Source organism: Girardinichthys multiradiatus, chromosome Y (genome assembly GCF_021462225.1).
Source record: "Girardinichthys multiradiatus isolate DD_20200921_A chromosome Y, DD_fGirMul_XY1, whole genome shotgun sequence".
Taxonomy (NCBI): Eukaryota; Metazoa; Chordata; class Actinopteri; order Cyprinodontiformes; family Goodeidae; genus Girardinichthys; species Girardinichthys multiradiatus.
In genome coordinates this window covers 40275401-40295206 of record NC_061818.1, presented here as the reverse complement: position 1 = coordinate 40295206, position 19806 = coordinate 40275401, and the positions used below count along the sequence as shown (strand labels likewise).

Sequence of the window (19806 nt, the reverse complement as noted above, 5' to 3'; positions counted from 1 at the left end):
GTTTTTGTTAAATGTGAAAATTAATGAATGATTTTCTATGAATCTGTTGTCAGTTGGTTGTTGTGAACATTTATTGATCTCATCTGTGTGAAAATAACAGATTTACTGTAACTGTGACTAAAGTCGTGTGTCGATGTTCTGATGAAGGTTTTTCTACGTTGGGCGGTTTTCTGGCAGCATGATTGTCAAGAAATATTTCATCTAGATGTGATATTAATGACTTTATGCAATAAAATAGAAAATCTACTGTGACGGTTATTTAATGAACATCTGCTTGAAGAGACACAATGATGAAGTTTACTCAACCATCCAACCATTTATCAACCATCCATCCAACCATTTATCAACCATCCATCCAACCATTTATCAACCATCCATCCAACCATTTATCAACCATCCATCCAACCATTTATCAACCATCCATCCAACCATTTATCAACCATCCATCCAACCATTTATCAACCATCCATCCAACCATTTATCAACCATCCATCCAACCATTTATCATCCATCCATCCAACCATTTATCAACCATCCATCCAACCATTTATCATCCATCCAACCATTTATCATCCATCCATCCAACCATTTATCAACCATCCATCCAACCATTTATCATCCATCTATCATCCATCCATCCAACCATTTATCATCCATCCATCCAACCATTTATCATCCATCAATCCAACCATTTATCATCCATCCAACCATTTATCATCCATCCATCCAACTATTTATCATCCATCCATCCAACCATTTATCATCCATCCAACCATTTATCAACCATCCAACCATTTATCAACCATCCATCCAACCATTTATCATCCATCCAACCATTTATCATTCATCCATCCAACCATTTATCTTCCATCTATCATCCATCGATCCAACCATTTATCATCCGTCCATCCAACCAACCATTTATCATCCATCCATCCATCATCCATCCAACCAACCATTTATCATCCATCCATCCAACCAACCATTTATCATCCATCCAACCAACCATTTATCATCTGTCCATCCAACCAACCATTTATCATCCATCCATCCAACCAACCATTTATCATCCATCCAACCAACCATTTATCATCTGTCCATCCAACCAACCATTTATCATCCATCCAACCAACCATTTATCATCTGTCCATCCAACCAACCATTTATCATCCATCCATCCAACCAACCATTTATCATCCATCCACCCAACCATTTATCATCCATCCATCCAACCAACCATTTATCATCCATCCAACCAACCATTTATCATCTGTCCATCCAACCAACCATTTATCATCCATCCATCCAACCATTTATCAACCATCCATCCAACCATTTATCAACCATCCATCCAACCATTTATCATCCATCCAGCCATTTATCAACCATCCATCCAACCATTTATCATCCATCCATCCAACCATTTATCATCCATCCATCCATCCATCCAACCATTTATCATCCATCCATCCAACCATTTATCATCCATCCATCCATCCAACCATTTATCATTCATCCATCCAACCATTTATCTTCCATCTATCATCCATCGATCCAACCATTTATCATCCGTCCATCCAACCAACCATTTATCATCCATCCATCCATCATCCATCCAACCAACCATTTATCATCCATCCAACCAACCATTTATCATCCATCCATCCAACCAACCATTTATCATCCATCCAACCAACCATTTATCATCTGTCCATCCAACCAACCATTTATCATCCATCCATCCAACCAACCATTTATCATCCATCCAACCAACCATTTATCATCTGTCCATCCAACCAACCATTTATCATCCATCCATCCAACCAACCATTTATCATCCATCCAACCAACCATTTATCATCCGTCCATCCAACCAACCATTTATCATCCATCCATCCATCCAACCAACCATTTATCATCCATCCATCTTATATGATTGTATTCTCATCTCATCATCAAACATCGATATTCGTTACCCGGTCAAAAGGTTTAGAACGTCTTTCTCATTTAATGGTTGTCTTTATGTTTAGGACTATTTCCATTGTACGTAGATTCTCACTGAAGGCATCAATTAACACAAATGGAATTATGTAGCAAACTAAAATGACTTTAAATATGTTTTATATTTTAGATGCCTTAAAGTAGCCGCCTTTTGCTGTGATGACTGAATTATTAATGTTTGGCCGTCTCTCAGTGGACCTCTGGGAAGTTTTTTCAAGACCCTTAGGAAAACCATTTCAGGTGACCACCTCATGAAGATCATGGAGAGAATACCCAGAGAGCAAAGCAGTAATCAGAGCAAAGGGAGGCTGTTTGGAAGAATCTAAAATATAAACATGTTTAGAGTTATTTCACACTTTTTGTTTACTACATAATTCCATGTTTGTTCATTCATAGTTTGGTTGCCTTTGGTGAGAATCTACAATGTAAATAGTCATGAGAATAAAGAGACTCATTAAGTGGGAAAGTGTATCTATCTTTTCACCTGTAGTGTATGATCTCATGTTTTCCCCGTTTTTCTGGGTTTTTGTCGGACCTGCAGGGAGATGAACACGGATGAACCTTTGTGTCAAACAGACCGGTCCGTCCCATCCTCAGCTCTGGTGGTGCATCCATCCATGGATGGATGGTTCTGTTTTCACCTTAACAGAGAAGCAGCATCCGCATTGCTGCAGATGCTGCTTCAACCCACCTATCAGTCTCTTGAAACCTGAATCTTTTTTTTATCCAGGATAGTTTTGCCCTACTCTGGGCTTCCATAGATGACTGGTTCGGAGTGAGAACCAGACTAAGTTTGACTCGGAAACCATTACAATGATTTTAGAACCAATAGACCAAGTTACTTCACTTGGACCAGGAATGCTGGGGCCTGGTTCCAGCCAGCCAGGATTATCCCTGGAAGCACCTTAAGGTTTGGCCTTCACCCGCGAGGTCCAACCAGGCACTACCACAATGAGCTACAGAAGACCACAGTTTGGACCTGCCATCTCCAGGTGGTTCTGTACAGAACTGGTGGATTACTGTCCCCAGATTATTTTAGGTATTTTATCTGTCTGTAGACAACAGATCAAACCAAAGACATCTAAAGTACAGAACCCGGTTTCACCTCACACCTCTGAATATAGCAGCTTTGTTTACTCAGTTTCAGAACCGGGGTTAAAAGTTCTCATTGCCCTGTCTAAATTAATCATCACAGTAGACTCCTCCTTAGCATGGCTTCTGGACTGAAAGTTGATCCTAACAGAGTGATTTATTACTGGGTCGGGGTGGTGCAGATGGTACTGAGCCAAGACCAAGCTGGGCCTTAATATCTCCTGGTCTCTTGTCCAACCCCCTGATCTCTGTCCCTCCAGTACAGACTTTATGTAATGGACCCTGAAATAAAACAGAGCATTTAATCTTTGAAGCAAACTCCTGGTTCTGGGATGTTTTCCACTTTAAATAAAAAAGATGTTTTTCATTGGAGCTGGAATATTTAGTTAAAGAATGAATGAACTTTGGTTATAGTCTTCCAGCATGTCCTGCAGCAAGTCAGCCCAGACATCCTGGAAGAGGCCCTGGGGATCCTGCAGATCAGAACTGGCTTTGGGTTGATGCCCTCACCTGAACCCACACATGTTCAACTGGTTAAAGACCTGGTTGTCCACAGGAGGACCTCACCATGATGCAGCCACTTCATAAACACACCTGTCATGTGTGGACATGGGCAGGTACCAGTCTCCGGATCTGTAAGCACTCTCACATAGTGTGACATCTGTCTAACTTCATCTAGCTGCGTCAGGATCTTCTGACCTGGACTCTCTGTTTTTACTGACTGTAAGATGCTCCGGTCATTGACTGATAACATTATCCTTCCTCATTTGGTAAAGTTGTTCCCACTGGCATCCTCTCCAGCTCCTTGTAAATCAGAGCCTTAATATCCCGATCACTGGCCTGCATGTGACCAAATGAAGTCTGCTTTAGCGTTTTTCATTTTTTGAAAAATAAGCCAAAGATGAGGATGGATACTGGATCAGCCCCGACTTCTCAGGTAGTAGAATGAGCCAGGACAAAAAATGTTCTTCCTTCCTAACTCTGACCTCCAGGTCAGAGTTGACATATATGGATAAAAGTCAGTTGAATGTGTTTCAAGTCTGTTTCTGTCCTGGTTTTATCAGCTTGTAAAAGGAAAGTTGTTTCAGCCCATCAACGGTTCATCTGGACCTGGATCAGAGCCTGATGCGTTTCCCTGATGTTAGAGGCTAGGATTCAGCTGATGGATCTGTCTGAGATGTTTCAGCATCCTCAGCATGACTGACTTTCTGCCAGAAACGTGTACACCCCCTTCTAAAAACAGCTTCCTGCACTACATGCCGACACCGGATCCTCAATGTTCTGGATACCAGCCAGCTGGAAAACTGGACTCAAGTCTTGAGATGATCAGAGTTATGCAAACGAGGTGAAGCTTTGCTGTACGTGTTTAACATGTTTGTCATCAGTGTCATCATTTGTATTTCACTTGCTGGAACCATGGCTGTTATGTTTAAAAGGCTGGTGCTGCACTGTGGTCGGATCCAGTTTAAAATAAGTTATTTTCCACTCATCTCTTGAGTTATGCATCTCTTTCTGTCCTAAAGATTTCAAGCTCATATATTCAGAAACTGACCCGATAATATGAAATCTGGTTCTATTCAGGAACCAGTTCAGAATTAGGAACCAGTTTAGGAACAGATGCTGAGCTCAGCATACCCCAATGATCTAGGACCTACACTGAGGGTCCAAACAGCCCCGGAAACAAGCGAATGATGGACCAGTGCTGTTCCAAACACTGGGAGGATGGGCACTATGAAACATGACACACTGTAGATGTACTGGTTTTTGTTGACGCATAAGGCTGCTTAGTGGTGCAGGTGGTAGCACTGTTGCTTTGCATCAAGAAGGTCCTGGGTTTGAATCTCAGCCTCAGCTCTTTCTGCATGGAGGTTGCATGTTCTTCCAGTGCATGTGTGGATTCTCTGGGTACTCCAGCTTTCTTCCACAGTCCAAAAACATGACTGTTTCATCAGATTGTCCTCAGGGGTGTGTGTGTGGATCTTTCCTGAGCGTCTAGGTGTTGTACTGCAATGGACTGGTGACCTGTCCATGGCGGACCCTGCCTGTCACCCAAAAGTCTCCTAGAGATAGGCACCAAACCCACCAGCAGGGAACCAATGATCAAAGGTGGAGAAAGGCTCTACCTGCTGCTGAGGTCTTCTTCTTTTAAGCATCTCATGTTATTTCTGTGGCTTTTTTATCGAGTCTCTTAACGTTTCCTCTTACATGCTGGTTCAGTGGGCTGTCGTTTATGGACCAGAACCATCCACACAGCAAGGTGAAAGTCTGCTCAGAGACCATGGGTCCATTTGAATGAACTGAGCTCTTTCTGGAAGGGACAAGCCCCTTGTCCCTTCAGAGCACTTTGTCTTGATGCCTCTGGGTGGCGCTGCTGCACACCTTCAGGGACAACCAACAGGTATTCTGTGTGTTTTGTTGTAGTTGGGTTTATTAATGTTTGAATTGATGCACTTTAATATTAAAGTATTTATCTTCATGTTTGGTCATTTCTTTTTCTGCCTTTTAGTTTTATGAGGCTAGAAACAGAGATGTTCAGCTGAAGCTGGATGATCCTGTCAGGGCAGGTAAGCAGACAGTTTTCTGGATAAATATTGGAAAATATTCGTCTGTGTTCATGAAGTTCAGGTTCAGGTCAAAGGTTAAAGGGGTTTCATGGTTTATTTCCACCATGTCTGTGTTGATAGATTATTTAATGTCTGAAGCATCATGAAGCTGAGATCATCTGCATGATGCTCCTCCAGAACGTAGACACTCAGACACACTCAGTGGTTAACATGAGACTTTATTGATCAGTGCTGCATGTTTGATGGGACTGATGAAGACCAAGGCAGAGGATCGACTGTAGAGTGGGCGGGGTTAACAGACAGGTGGGCGCAGCTCCAGGCGGGTGGGATTTACTCATACAGGAAGGTCTGAGCGCAGGGGGTCCATTTGACGAACTCCTCAGGCTTGAACCAAAGACCGACCTCCAGCTTGGCGTTATCCAGGGTGTCGCTGCCATGGATGATGTTTCTGAGGAGACAATCAGGCCCAGATCAGTAATTTATTTTTACAGATTTCTCGTCTCGTAGTTTATTTTATAGTATTGTAGTTTATTTTAAAAAATAATTGCAGTTTGAGTTTTTTGACTCAAACTAAATATTTTGCATGAATAGATTTTTGTTGCATTTTTATTGATAATTTAAATTAATTGAAGAATTTTCTTTTAACTCCGGGTCGGCCTGGATCAGCACCTCATTAACAGCAGCTCTGCTTTAGCTGATAATTTGGACTATATTGCAACAAGCTGTTGCTTTTTTATATTTCATTCATAAAATGTTTCTGTTTTTAGAATGAATGATGTATGTTTTTTATTTCTAAATGCAAAAATGTTCTGCTGCTAACAGTAACAACTGGGTTTTGTCTTTCATTAAAAGATAAATTTTGATAAAATAATTATTTTAGAATTTCTGATTTTTTTATGTACCTTTTGAAATCGGCTTTAATATTTTAATATTATATTTTAGTCTTTGCTTTTTTATGCAACTTTTGTTCTGGTTTTTAACCCCTATCTTAGACTTCAATTATCACGTTTTAAAGTTTTAGTCTTTCTCACGTTTACATTTGCTCTAATGTTCTTGATGCATCAGTAAAGCTGAAGCTTGGCAGTCGTCTTCTGGTGCATTATGATGCAGCACTGCGTTGCTATGGTTTCCTCACCTGCCAATGTTGATGCACAGGTCTCCACGGATGCTGCCAGGCTTGGAGTCAGCGGGGTTGGTCTCACCCAACATCATCCTGGCCAGCTTCACAATGTTCTGACCCTCCCAAACCTGAAACACACATGAAATATTTGTCACCTGCTGAGGCTCACAGCTCTTTAGATGTTCAGACTTAGGAGCTGCAGCTTGACTCAACTTCCTTTCCCCAGCAGGCAGGTACATCTGCAGGAACAGTGATGTGAAGATGTCTCTGTGTAAGTTTTTTGTCTCTAAACTTCACTTCTTCTTGATTTTACTTTATTTCTTTCTGTTATTCCGGACTTTTCAAAGAGCTCTAATGTGTTTTCTGGGGTGATTATTTATATGTTTGAAAAAGTCTAAGAAACCATATGGCAAAAACTGATCCCAAACAGGATCCCAACAAGTAAGCACGGTGGTGGAGGTATCATGACATGAGAAAACAAGTGTTTTCTGGAACATTTAACACCATTCTTAGCCTCAGTACAGGGAGGCAAGGTGGTGGAGGTGTTATGATGATGGATTGTTTTTATATCAGTGGGATCTGGAGAACCTATCAAGATTTCTTTTAATAAAAACTAAATATCTTACCTTCCCGTCTGCGTTCTGTACGTTTATGATCATTGAAAGAATCTCTAGAAACCTGAAGAAAATCAAACCCCCCTTTCTGTCCAGTTTTTTATCCATAATTATAGTTTCTACTCTGGGTTGGTTGGACTTGCTGGTGTTTAATCTGTCTTTGTCTTTCTTCCATTTGTCTCATGTCCTAAAGCTTTGCCATAAATTGTCCTAAAGCATAAATAAGGATAAAAACACGCATTATCTGGAATTAAGTCTTCACGGCAGCAGACCCCACTCAGCTAGATTAAAACCCCAGGTGACGCTACCTCCATGACTGTTTTTACTAGCGCCTGCTGCTGACAGCTGGGACACTTTGGAGACATGAGTGTTCTCATTAATGCAGCCATGAATCAAGGCGGCTGCAGAAACAGAGTCCTGGGTGTCCGCTGTGACTGAGCAGAACTTCCTGCTGAAGGTTTGATGGGATTAACGCAGCTGAGGCCTTGAAGACCAGCAGGTGTGAAGAGGTTGCTGACGCAATGGAAAAAAGCGGTCTGCAGAGAAGGCAGCAGTGTTTCTGTTTGTGTTACCATGGCGAAGACTGGTCCGGAGGACATGTATTTGCAGAGTCCTGCGTAGAAAGGCATGTCCTTCAGGTCAAGGTAGTGCTTCTTCATGTGGTCTTCAGAGGCCTGGGAACAGAGTCAGAAGATGATTAGCACAAAAAGATAACATTACATCATACCATGCTGCAAGTTATTTCATAAAAACAGAACCCGACTGTGGAAACTGTGTGAAAAAACTAAGTACACCCCTGGTGATCCCACATGATATGAGACAGAAAGTAGCAGCTGAAACTGATCTGATGCATTAATTAACCAATCATAATCAGTGTAAGCACCTCCAAAAAACAAAACGTCTGACTGGTTGCTGCTCTGGAGCTGACAGATGTGTATTAACACAATGTCAGGGTGGAAAGGCATCAGCAATGACCTCAGAGATCTCAGTTGGCAGGTTAAAGGTCATACAGTTAGAAAAAGCTAGCTTTACTTATGTACCCTAAGCTGCATCTAAATGAAGGACAAAACTTCTGGAACAATGTCGTCTGGACAGAGGAGCCTAAACTAGGGACGTTATGATGGGCAGAACAATGTTTGGGGAAACCCAAACACAGCAGATCAGCAGAACCCCAACTGTCAAGCATGGTGGTGATCTGTCCAACAGTCATGCAAGGACAGAAGGACGAGTGGACCAAAATTCCTCCACAACGATGTGAGAGACACACCAAGTCAGACAGAAATCCACTGCTGGAGGAGGTTCTACAAGCTCCTGGATCAGCAGGTGGACCCAGTTTTCTGTCACTGATTCCTCATCTGGGTTCAGTTTGAGTTTTTGTTCCATCATGGAGTCACTTCCTGTTACCTGCACAAACTTGGCAGCGACCAGCTTGAAACCTCTGTGCTCGAAGCGCTTGATGATCTCACCACACAGTCCTCTCTGGACGCCATCAGGCTTCACAGCGATGAAGGTCTGCTCCATATCTGCTGAGGAGGCTGCAGAGAAACATTCATTTCATTTATTCATGTTTAAAAACCTTCATGTGAGTGAGGATCTTGGTTGACCCTCCACACTTTGTTGAAAACAGAACATAATCAGTGTAAACCTTTTCTCCTGTGGTCAGTCCCTAGATGATCAAACTGAAACTTAATTGTCTTCTCCTTTCAGAATCTAACAGATTCATCTGGACTGATCTGGCTCTGCCCACTATCAACATTTTATTGGATTAACAGCCAGTGAAGACCGTTAAGCGCAAAAACACGTGATAATTTCTACACTCTGGAATAAAATGAGAAGATTGTTCTCATGTTTCTGTTCATTTTGTCTGTAAAATGTTTTGGCAAATATCCTGCTCCTCCATCCTGTACCATCCCTCCATCCAGGCTGGAACTAAAACCCTTTAGCTGATTTGAATTCATCCTCATCAGAAACACAATCCGGTTTTCTGGACATTTTCAGGTTCTGTCTCTGCTGCTAATTTTACAGCTGCTGGTATTTGATGGCGTCACACCGACAGCAGCTGAGGGTCAGCAGGAGATGCTCCCAGTTTAACCTCCTGCTGGAGTATTATTAGGATCTCAGTTTGTGTTCTGCTGACCCTTCAGTCCATTTCCAGATGAAATCGGAAACTGAGCAGAACAGGACATGTTCCAGGCGGGAGAAAGATTTGAGTTTTCTGGTAGAAAACTATGACTGGGCAGCTGTTTGGGCTTTAATATCGGTTAACTTCAGAACTCCTGAAACTTCTGCTCTCTGAAGGTGTTTTTATTTTAGGACTGTTTCACAGCTTTTTAGCATCTAAATTTAGCTTCATTTCATAGTTTCAAAGGCACCTTTGATCAGGTCCACTTTTAAACCCACTGATTCTGTAAGGACCCTGGTATGGTCTAGAGCAGGCCTTGCTGGTATCGGTCTGCTGGGGTGTGGTCCTGCATGTCTAAGATGTTTTCCTGCTTTGTTGGCAGCTGGCTGAAGAGATAATGCAACCAGTTGAACCTGGTTTGTTGGAGCAGAAACACGTCTAGAAGCTGCAGAACCGCAGCCTGAAGGTCAGTGATCCAATATTTCTCAAACTAAAAGCTTGTTTGTGAATGGCTATTGGAAGATGTATCAGGGTACTTTAATTATCAAGACTTCTGCATCTGTCATAAAATAAATCCCATAATTTATGCCAAACTTCCTTTTGCAGCGTTTAGCAGCTGCTGATTTGACCCGAGAGCAGCTGCACAGGGAGAACGATGAAGAGCCCTAACTGAAACTCCATGAGAAACATCCAGTTAGAACCAATATATCTTCTGCTCCAGGATCTGACTTTGGAGATCTCTGAAAAGTTTGCTGAATAATTTCAAATAAAATAAAAAAACTCTTAAAAAGAATCAATGAAATCATGCATGTTGGACCTCAAACATGGACTAGAACGTTCTGAGATTCTTCAGAAACAAAGGGCCACACTAATGTTGTCTTATGTTTTCTCTGTCCGACCAGCCTGCAGAACCATCTCCAGCTCTGTACTAAAATGGTCCAAATAACGATCTAGAAACATGCAAAACAGTTAATAGCTTCTTTTGGATAAACTGTGAGGAAACACTCGACATCAGCTGCTTTAAAACACTTCATGCAGAGAGTAAAATCAGTAGCTGTGACTGATGTGACTCAGATGAAGCTGCAGAATAAAGAAGGAGCTCAGATGGTCATCAGCAGCTGCAGGATGCAGCTGTCTGGTTCCAGCTGAAATGTCAGAATATAGCTGTTCATTACAAGGTGCTGCAGAACCGCCAGAGCTTCATGCTGAGTCTGATATCTACCTGAGTTCTGGTACTTGAGGAGAACTTGTGAAGTTGAGTTGCCGGCGGCTTGGGATGCGACACCGAGGCCCAAGAGCCAAACAGCAGCTATATATGAAGGATTCACTGAGGGAGGGACTATGGGTGGGGTCAGTTTATGGGCTCGGTTCCGAATCTGTGGGAGCCGCTGACTGATCGCTCATTTGTGCATGTTTGTCAGTCGCTGACGGGACTGTTTTAGAACCTGTTGTCAAAAGCTGCAAACACAAAATTAAAGATGGTCAGAAGAAACAATTATTCTACAGAAACAAATATTCCCTTTTGATAAAATATGGAAATATGAAAGTTTTAATTTGATTAATATCTGACCTTTTTAATAAAAACTACTGTTAACTTTTTAATCTGTCCTTAAAAGGGGCATAACTTTATAATTTACTTTAATTTCAGACAAGACTGGTCTTAAAAATAAAGATGTAAACAGCAGTCTTCAAGCAGAAACTGGTTCAGAGTAAAAACGCCTTTTAAATCATAAAGCTCCTAATTTAAATTGTGTAAACTTTCAGAAACTCTCTCTGTAGCTAAATACTTTTGAGTTCTGATTTGACATTTGCATCACTTCATGGTTTAAAACATCATAGTTTCATGATATTTAAATGTCAAACAGGATCCATGAATGTATGTAAAACAGAAATGATCCCTGTAGCTCCTAAAATATGGATCATTACAGTTCTAATCAGGTTGCTTATGGAGTTTTACATATTTGTTCTGTGGTTTTTGCTCAGAATATTATTGCTTTTTGTTGGTTAATTAGTCAGGCAGTCTGCTCCAGTAAAGCTGCCAGTGAGCTGGGAACCAACATGCTGCTCACAGCAAGATTACCTTCATGTAATAGATGGAGCTGCTTGTGACTGAAAATATTCCCAAACAAGTGAATTTAAGGGAAAAGTGTGGCAGCTTCTTTTAGCCAGCTGGCTGACAGTGTGCAGCAACAGGTGTTGGAGGAGCATCGCTGCATTACTCCCTACTTCATATATTGGAGGGATGTTGCAGAACTTTCTTATTAAAAGGACTTTAAACCATTGGAACTAAGGATGGTGGACCTGGAGGGGCAGAGACTAGAACCGGGCCAAGACTGGTACCGGGCTGAGACTAGATGAGGTCCAAGCATTGGAAATTGTTTCTGAGAAATATACTGGTCCTTCTCAAAATATTAGCATATTGTGATAAAGTTCATTATTTTCCATAATGTCATGATGAAAATTTAACATTCATATATTTTAGATTCATTGCACACTAACTGAAATATTTCAGGTCTTTTATTGTCTTAATACGGATGATTTTGGCATACAGCTCATGAAAACCCAAAATTCCTATCTCACAAAATTAGCATATGATTAAAAGGGTCTCTAAACGAGCTATGAACCTAATCATCTGAATCAACAAGTTAACTCTAAACACCTGCAAAAGATTCCTGAGGCCTTTAAAACTCCCAGCCTGGTTCATCACTCAAAACCCCAATCATGGGTAAGACTGCCGACCTGACTGCTGTCCAGAAGGCCACTATTGACACCCTCAAGCAAGAGGGTAAGACACAGAAAGACATTTCTGAACGAATAGGCTGTTCCCAGAGTGCTGTATCAAGGCACCTCAGTGGGAAGTCTGTGGGAAGGAAAAAGTGTGGCAGAAAACGCTGCACAACGAGAAGAGGTGACAGGACCCTGAGGAAGATTGTGGAGAAGGGCCGATTCCAGACCTTGGGGGACCTGCGGAAGCAGTGGACTGAGTCTGGAGTAGAAACATCCAGAGCCACCGTGCACAGGCGTGTGCAGAAAATGGGCTACAGGTGCCGCATTCCCCAGGTCAAGCCACTTTTGAACCAGAAACAGCGGCAGAAGCGCCTGACCTGGGCTACAGAGAAGCAGCACTGGACTGTTGCTCAGTGGTCCAAAGTACTTTTTTTCGGATGAAAGCAAATTCTGCATGTCATTCGGAAATCAAGGTGCCAGAGTCTGGAGGAAGACTGGGGAGAAGGAAATGCCAAAATGCCAGAAGTCCAGTGTCAAGTACCCACAGTCAGTGATGGTCTGGGGTGCCGTGTCAGCTGCTGGTGTTGGTCCACTGTGTTTTATCAAGGGCAGGGTCAATGCAGCTAGCTATCAGGAGATTTTGGAGCACTTCATGTTTCCATCTGCTGAAAAGCTTTATGGAGATGAAGATTTCATTTTTCAGCACGACCTGGCACCTGCTCACAGTGCCAAAACCACTGGTAAATGGTTTACTGACCATGGTATCACTGTGCTCAATTGGCCTGCCAACTCTCCTGACCTGAACCCCATAGAGAATCTGTGGGATATTGTGAAGAGAACGTTGAGAGACTCAAGACCCAACACTCTGGATGAGCTAAAGGCCGCTATCGAAGCATCCTGGGCCTCCATAAGACCTCAGCAGTGCCACAGGCTGATTGCCTCCATGCCACGCCGCATTGAAGCAGTCATTTCTGCAAAAGGATTCCTGACCAAGTATTGAGTGCATAACTGTACATGATTATTTGAAGGTTGACGTTTTTTGTATTAAAAACACTTTTCTTTTATTGGTCGGATGAAATATACTAATTTTGTGAGATAGGAATTTTGGGTTTTCATGAGCTGTATGCCAAAATCATCCGTATTAAGACAATAAAAGACCTGAAATATTTCAGTTAGTGTGCAATGAATCTAAAATATATGAATGTTAAATTTTCATCATTACATTATGGAAAATAATGAACTTTATCACAATATGCTAATATTTTGAGAAGGACCTGTATATATATAAAAAAAAAAAAATTAAATAGTTAAAATAAATAAAAACTAAATGAAATACAAATGCAAATAAAATAAAAGTTAAAATTATTAAACATGTTAACAGGGTTTCGAGTTTGTCAGCAGTGTAAACACTACACTACACATAGTTCAAGGCTCCTTGTCGCCATGGTGATGACTCCATGTGCAGCAGAGAAGAATAACTGAAAACCCAAGCAGCTGGGTTGATCAGAACCTAAAGCTGCAGAATAAAATGTGAGCAGAACCAGAATTTCAGAGTGACGTGCAAGACTGATTTTATGTTGGTTCTGATCTAGCCCCTAATGAGGAGAAGGGGGCGCTGCTCTCCTCCTTCACCTGTTAAATATAACAGTCCTTCACCCTTCCCCCAAATTTCTCCCTAAATATAAACCTTCTCCTTATCAGGCATGGAAAGCAGCATCCACTTGGGGAGGGGGGGATGGGTGAGGTTCTGTCCACTCTGCAGCCCTGCAGAGGGGGGGTCCAATCAGGTCACATCAACCCACACACACCTCGTCCTGACTGATCCCATTCCTGCAGGAATCTGAGCTCTTCTGCCTGCAGAGCTCTCAGGTTTCTCTTGGGTTTTTTGTTGTCAGTTTGTGTCCCTCCTTACTGTCCTGATGTGACCCAGTTAACGGCTCAGTAAAGCAGGAAACACGTACATCCTGCAGGAGAGCCGGGCCTCAGCAATTTTATTCACATCAGCTCCTCATAGATGCATCTTTCTTTCTCTCTTCAGTTTAGCCTTTTATTTGTTCTGCTTTAACCTGGACATTCAGGTCTGATTTTCAAACTGTCTCAATTTCCAAAAACACTGAGTTGTTCCCAGGAATATTCCAGTCCCGAATCCTGGAATTTAATCGAAATAAATGTGTTTTTATCTCGGGGAATATTTTCCTCTTGCAGCTTTAAAATCTTCTTAACTAAAACAAAACTGAAGTAATAATCTTTGGACCAAAGGAAGAGCGTTTAAAAGTTAGCACACAGCTTCAGTTAATACAGCTAGAAACCACCAGTCAGGATGGAAACCTGGGTGTAGTGATGGACTCAGACCTGAACCTTCAGAGGAACATAAAGACAGTAACAAGGTTGGCCTTCTATCACCTAAAGAACATCTCCAGGATTAAAGGACTAATGTCTCAGCAGGACCTTGAAAAACTAATTCATGCGTTCATCTTTAGTAGAATTGATTACTGCAACGGTGTCTTCACAGGTCTGCCTAAAAAGTGGATCAGACAGCTGCAGTTGATCCGGAACGCTGCTGCCCGCGTCCTCACTAGAACTAAGAAAGTGGAGCACATCGGCCCGGTTCTAAAGTCCCTAAACTGGTTCCCTGTAGCTCAGAGAATAGACTTTAAAATACTTCTGTTAGTCTATAAATCACTGAATGGCTTAGCACCAAAATACATTACAGACTTGTTGTCAGTGTATCAACCACCCAGACCTCTCAGGTCTTCTGGCTCAAATCTACTCTGTAGAACCAGAACCAGAACCAAACATGGAGCAGCTTTTAGTTCTTATGCTCCACTAATCTGGAATAAACTGCCAGAAAACTGTAAAAACCCTAAATTACTTTAAATCAAGATTAAAAACTTGTTTAGAGCGGCCTTTGACTGGGCCATCTACACTTTATTAGTTAGGTTTTCAGTCCAACTTTCCTTTCATTTTCTTAATAATTTTATCATAAATTTTTTATCTTTATCATCTCCTTTGAATTTTTATTATCTTTAATTATTTGTGTTCGTTAATTATTTAATTACCTTTATGCCACTGTAATGTACTCTTCCTATTATGTCTCCTTTTCACGTACAGCACTTTGAATTCCTACTGAAATGTTCTCTAAAAACTTGCATTGCTTTTCTGCAGTAGGTTGGTGGTCTTCTCAGACCGGTTGTAGATGTTTGTTGATGGCGCCACCTGCCGACAGACTGAAACACCTTCAGGTCAACACAAACAACAAACTGAGGCTTGTTCTTGTTTTGTCTCCAGATTTTATTTCAGTGTTTGTTGTGAGACATCAGAGGGAGCAGACGTGTGCAGGAGGTGGGTCCTCAAGCTCTTCATCGGCATCGAAGGTCCACTTTCTGAACGCAGTGTAAAAAAATCTGCTAAATTTGCGACATTTTTATCAAATTAATCCAAAATTGAATCTTTTTAACATCATGTTTAAAGAATGAGAAAACAGGAAGTGACGTCAAAATATGAAAATTTGTAAGAAAACGTTAGCTGACACAATGTAAAACTTTGGCATAAAAATCACAAATAAATTATTTCAATCATATTAATGACAACTGCTTGTAAAAGATTTGTTTTTGCAGGAAATCTTGAAAAAAATTACAATTATTATTATTTTAAGTTTTTGTTTATTTGACACAAAAAAATCAATCAAACTCATTAGAATATTGCTGTCAGTTTCTCATTCTGGTCTTTTTTTATTTGATTAAATCCGATTTTAAAATTATGACAAAAATGAAGAGTTTTCCCATGAGAAATCTGAATTAAATCCAAATTACGATTCATTATTTTAAATCCCAACTCAGATTCTTCTTTGTCAAATTAAAAAACCTTTGCAAACCAAAAGCTTCCCAACTAAAAATTAGAAATGTTGAATTCTTTAAGGTTTGTTGAACTTTTTCTGCCTAAAATTACAGCTCAATGCATCAAATGAAAAGTTCAACACATTATTCCAGCTTCTCTCATAACTTTCATTGAAATCTCTGAATTTGACAGATTGCTTTTCAGGAAGTTCCATAATAAGTTCCAGGTACCTCCAGGTCTACTTTCCAGGAACTTGCAGGGAACCTTTTGAAATTTTCGGAGTAATTTCTGGCACTTCCAGGAAAGAACCTTGTGAGTTCTGGGAGAGAAACCCTGAAAGTCCAAAGTTACGAGAAGCCTCAAAATAAAGTACCTTGAAATTCTGTTGGGTTTTACTAAATTACTAAATGATTTTTAAAATGATCACATTTGTCCTTTGAATCATTTGAAGTCTATGATCCAAGGTTCAAGTTATTTTTGAATGTTTTATTGTAAATTAAAATCAAAGACTTTGAACCTTGAGGCCCCGCCCCCTGCCAAACGTCTGCTCCAATCACATTGCTCACAGAAAAAAGGACTGGTTTCCATGTAAACAACAACTTCTGTACAAATAAAAACCGAACAGAACCAAAGTTTAGATAGAAAACAACTGAACAATCAAACTAAAAAGATTTCTGTACATTTCATAAAGTCATATATTCATTTTAATAATTACTCTGTTTCATCGTCTTCTTAAACTTTCTGAGTTTTGCAAATAAAAGACACCAAATGAAAGTTTTCTCCTAGAGGTGGCGCTGCTCTCCCTCCATTCATACATAAAATAGAATCTTGTTAGTTTTTATTTACACACTTCAGATATTTACAGTTTTTAGTGTTTTCAGACCAGCAACACTGAGGCAGCCTCGTATTAAAGGAGACCGTCTGCTGCGCCAAAGTTCTGGATCCCATCACAGTTCTGGGCCGAGGCAATGATTGATCCTTAGACCAGAACCTGTGGGGTCGGAACTGGATCCACACAGAATCAAAGATTCAGGACATCAGCTGCTCAGAACTCGACTAGGATCCACAACGATCAGCGCCTGAAAGTGGTCCTGAGAGCCGTCGGCTGACTGGTGTCGATCCACCTTAACTGGGTTTCTGGACCCGACCTGACCACCATGAAAACGCTTCAACAAGACCTTTGATATGGATCACAGAGCCCAGGATCTCAGCAGGAAAGCGGTTTCGGGACTTAAACATCCTGGTGGTAAACTTCATGAACAAAACCGGAACAAAGTTCCAGCAGAGAAAAGCTTTTATTTTGAAAGTTTAAATTTAGATTCATGTTGATTATTTATTAAATCTGACTTTATTTTGGAAACAAATTTAATTCGAAATGACGAAATCCAGTTTAAACTTTGGAGATCATCATAGTTTTATCTTCTCATTTAATGGTTTAGTCTCAAAATGTTAACTAAATTCCTGCTTTGTTTCTTTTGTTTTGAAAACCAACATGTAGCAGAAAATTAAATAAAATTAATTTGTGGTTTTGTAACCGCTGATCAAAGTTTCGGTCCCACTCTGGATTTCTTTTTCAGGATCAGGATGTTGGAAATTCCAACCTGAATTCCTGCCGGCTTTATTTAATCATTTTATTTTTAAATAATTGCAGTTAGGAACTTTTTGGGACGTGAGATGCAGGTTCCTTTTAAAGATATTTGGGTTTGTTATTTGTAATAAAGTTCCAGGGTTTAGGACTCAGAAATCTGTCCTCTGGCTGATCTGGGTTCTAGGTATCGAGGTTCGTTTTTGGAAAGCTGGAAAGGTTCCAGAGGCTCTCCAACTTGTTTTCTTGATGGAATAAACTCCTGGCTCTGTGTTGGATAAAAGGTCCAATCAGATCGGTTTTCTTCTGTTCAGAATCAGCTGATATCAGTTCATGGATAATGTTCCAAACTGGAATTTTACTCAATTTCATTTCTGGACTCTCAATATTCCGTTAATGGCAGCAAAATACCAGGTTCCAACCTCGTTCCTACTTTTAACAAATTTCTGTAAACGAGAATCACTGAACCAGAAAAATCAGCCATTAATGGTCCTGAACCTTTCTGGCTCCAACCAGTAGAACCGAGCTTCTGAACAAGAACAAACTGGATGTTATGGTACAGATGGAGAATAAAAAGATCTCACTGACCACCAGAGCTGAGACCGACCGACCATCCATCCATCCATCCGTCCGTCCATCCATCCATCCAACCGTCCGTCCATCCATCCATCCAACCGTCCATCCAACCATCCATCCATCCGTCCGTCCGTCCGTCCATCCATCCGTCCGTCCGTCCATCCATCCATCCAACCGTCCATCCAACCATCCATCCATCCGTCCGTCCGTCCGTCCATCCATCCGTCCGTCCGTCCGTCCATCCATCCGTCCGTCCATCCATCCATCCAACCATCCATCCGTCCGTCCATCCATCCATCCATCCATCCAACCGTCCATCCATCCAACCGTCCATCCATCCATCCAACCATCCATCCATCCATCCATCCAACCGTCCATCCATCCAACCGTCCATCCATCCATCCAACCATCCATCCATCCATCCGTCCGTCCATCCATCCATCCATCCAACCGTCCATCCATCCATCCAACCATCCATCCATCCGTCCGTCCGTCCATCCATCCGTCCGTCCATCCATCCATCCATCCAACCGTCCATCCAACCATCCATCCATCCGTCCGTCCGTCCGTCCATCCATCCGTCCGTCCGTCCGTCCATCCATCCAACCGTCCATCCATCCAACCGTCCATCCATCCATCCAACCATCCATCCATCCGTCCGTCCATCCATCCATCCATCCAACCGTCCATCCATCCAACCGTCCATCCATCCATCCAACCATCCATCCATCCATCCATCCGTCCGTCCGTCCGTCCATCCATCCATCCATCCATCCAACCGTCCATCCATCCATCCAACCGTCCATCCATCCATCCAACCATCCATCCATCCATCCATCCATCCATCCGTCCGTCCGTCCGTCCATCCATCCATCCATCCATCCATCCAACCGTCCATCCGTCCATCCATCCATCCATCCATCCATCCATCCAACCATCCATCCATCATAGCTGCTTCTATTCCTGTTCTCATTGTCCTACATCAACATACACTATATAACCAAAGGTTTTGGGTTCCAGCACCAAGTCAATGAGTTCTGGTGGTCCAATCACTTCCATGGCTGCAAGTGAGGACTTGACTAAGCTCCACAGAGTCCTGACCTCAACCTTCTTGAAGGTGAAGTAGACAGACATATACTTTTGGCGAAATAGTGTATGATCTTCTGTTTTCCTTGTAGTTCTGGTTTTCTGCAGGGAGGAAAAGACGGATCAGCCTTCATGTCAACCCGACTGGTCCGTCCCGTCCTCAGCTCTGGTGGTGATCAAAACAACAACTCTTTAGATTTCTATAACTGGAGTAAATATGATAGCAGCGTGATGAGCTATACAAATACAGAACCAAGCAATCCAAACACAATTTGACTGAACTGAACAGAACTCTATTGAAGAAGGAGTAAACAGAACCTCTGTGTGTCTCTGAGCCCTGAGGTTTGACAAAAAAGTGCTTTGACCAGTCGGCGCCGCTTCCCGTCGCCTTAGTTTATTGCCTTGGGCCCGCCAGAACCCGTCAGAACTGACCAGTGGGAGGCCAGCACTGTGCAGGGGTAGGCGGGTCCTTTGTAGAGAGA

General features: G+C 41.8%; 1 protein-coding gene across 1 annotated transcript; it reads right to left on the bottom strand.

Moving 5' to 3' along the window:
- Positions 1-5855: 5855 nt before the first annotated feature.
- Positions 5856-10893, bottom strand: LOC124865073 (nucleoside diphosphate kinase B-like). Its single transcript, XM_047360086.1, has 5 exons — positions 10736-10893; positions 8796-8926; positions 7964-8065; positions 6793-6905; positions 5856-6105 (listed from the first exon to the last, which is right to left on the bottom strand). Exons 2-5 carry the CDS (start codon positions 8910-8912, stop codon positions 5988-5990), a joined length of 450 nt encoding a protein of 149 aa, XP_047216042.1. The 5' UTR covers positions 8913-8926; positions 10736-10893; the 3' UTR covers positions 5856-5987.
- Positions 10894-19806: the final 8913 nt, after the last annotated feature.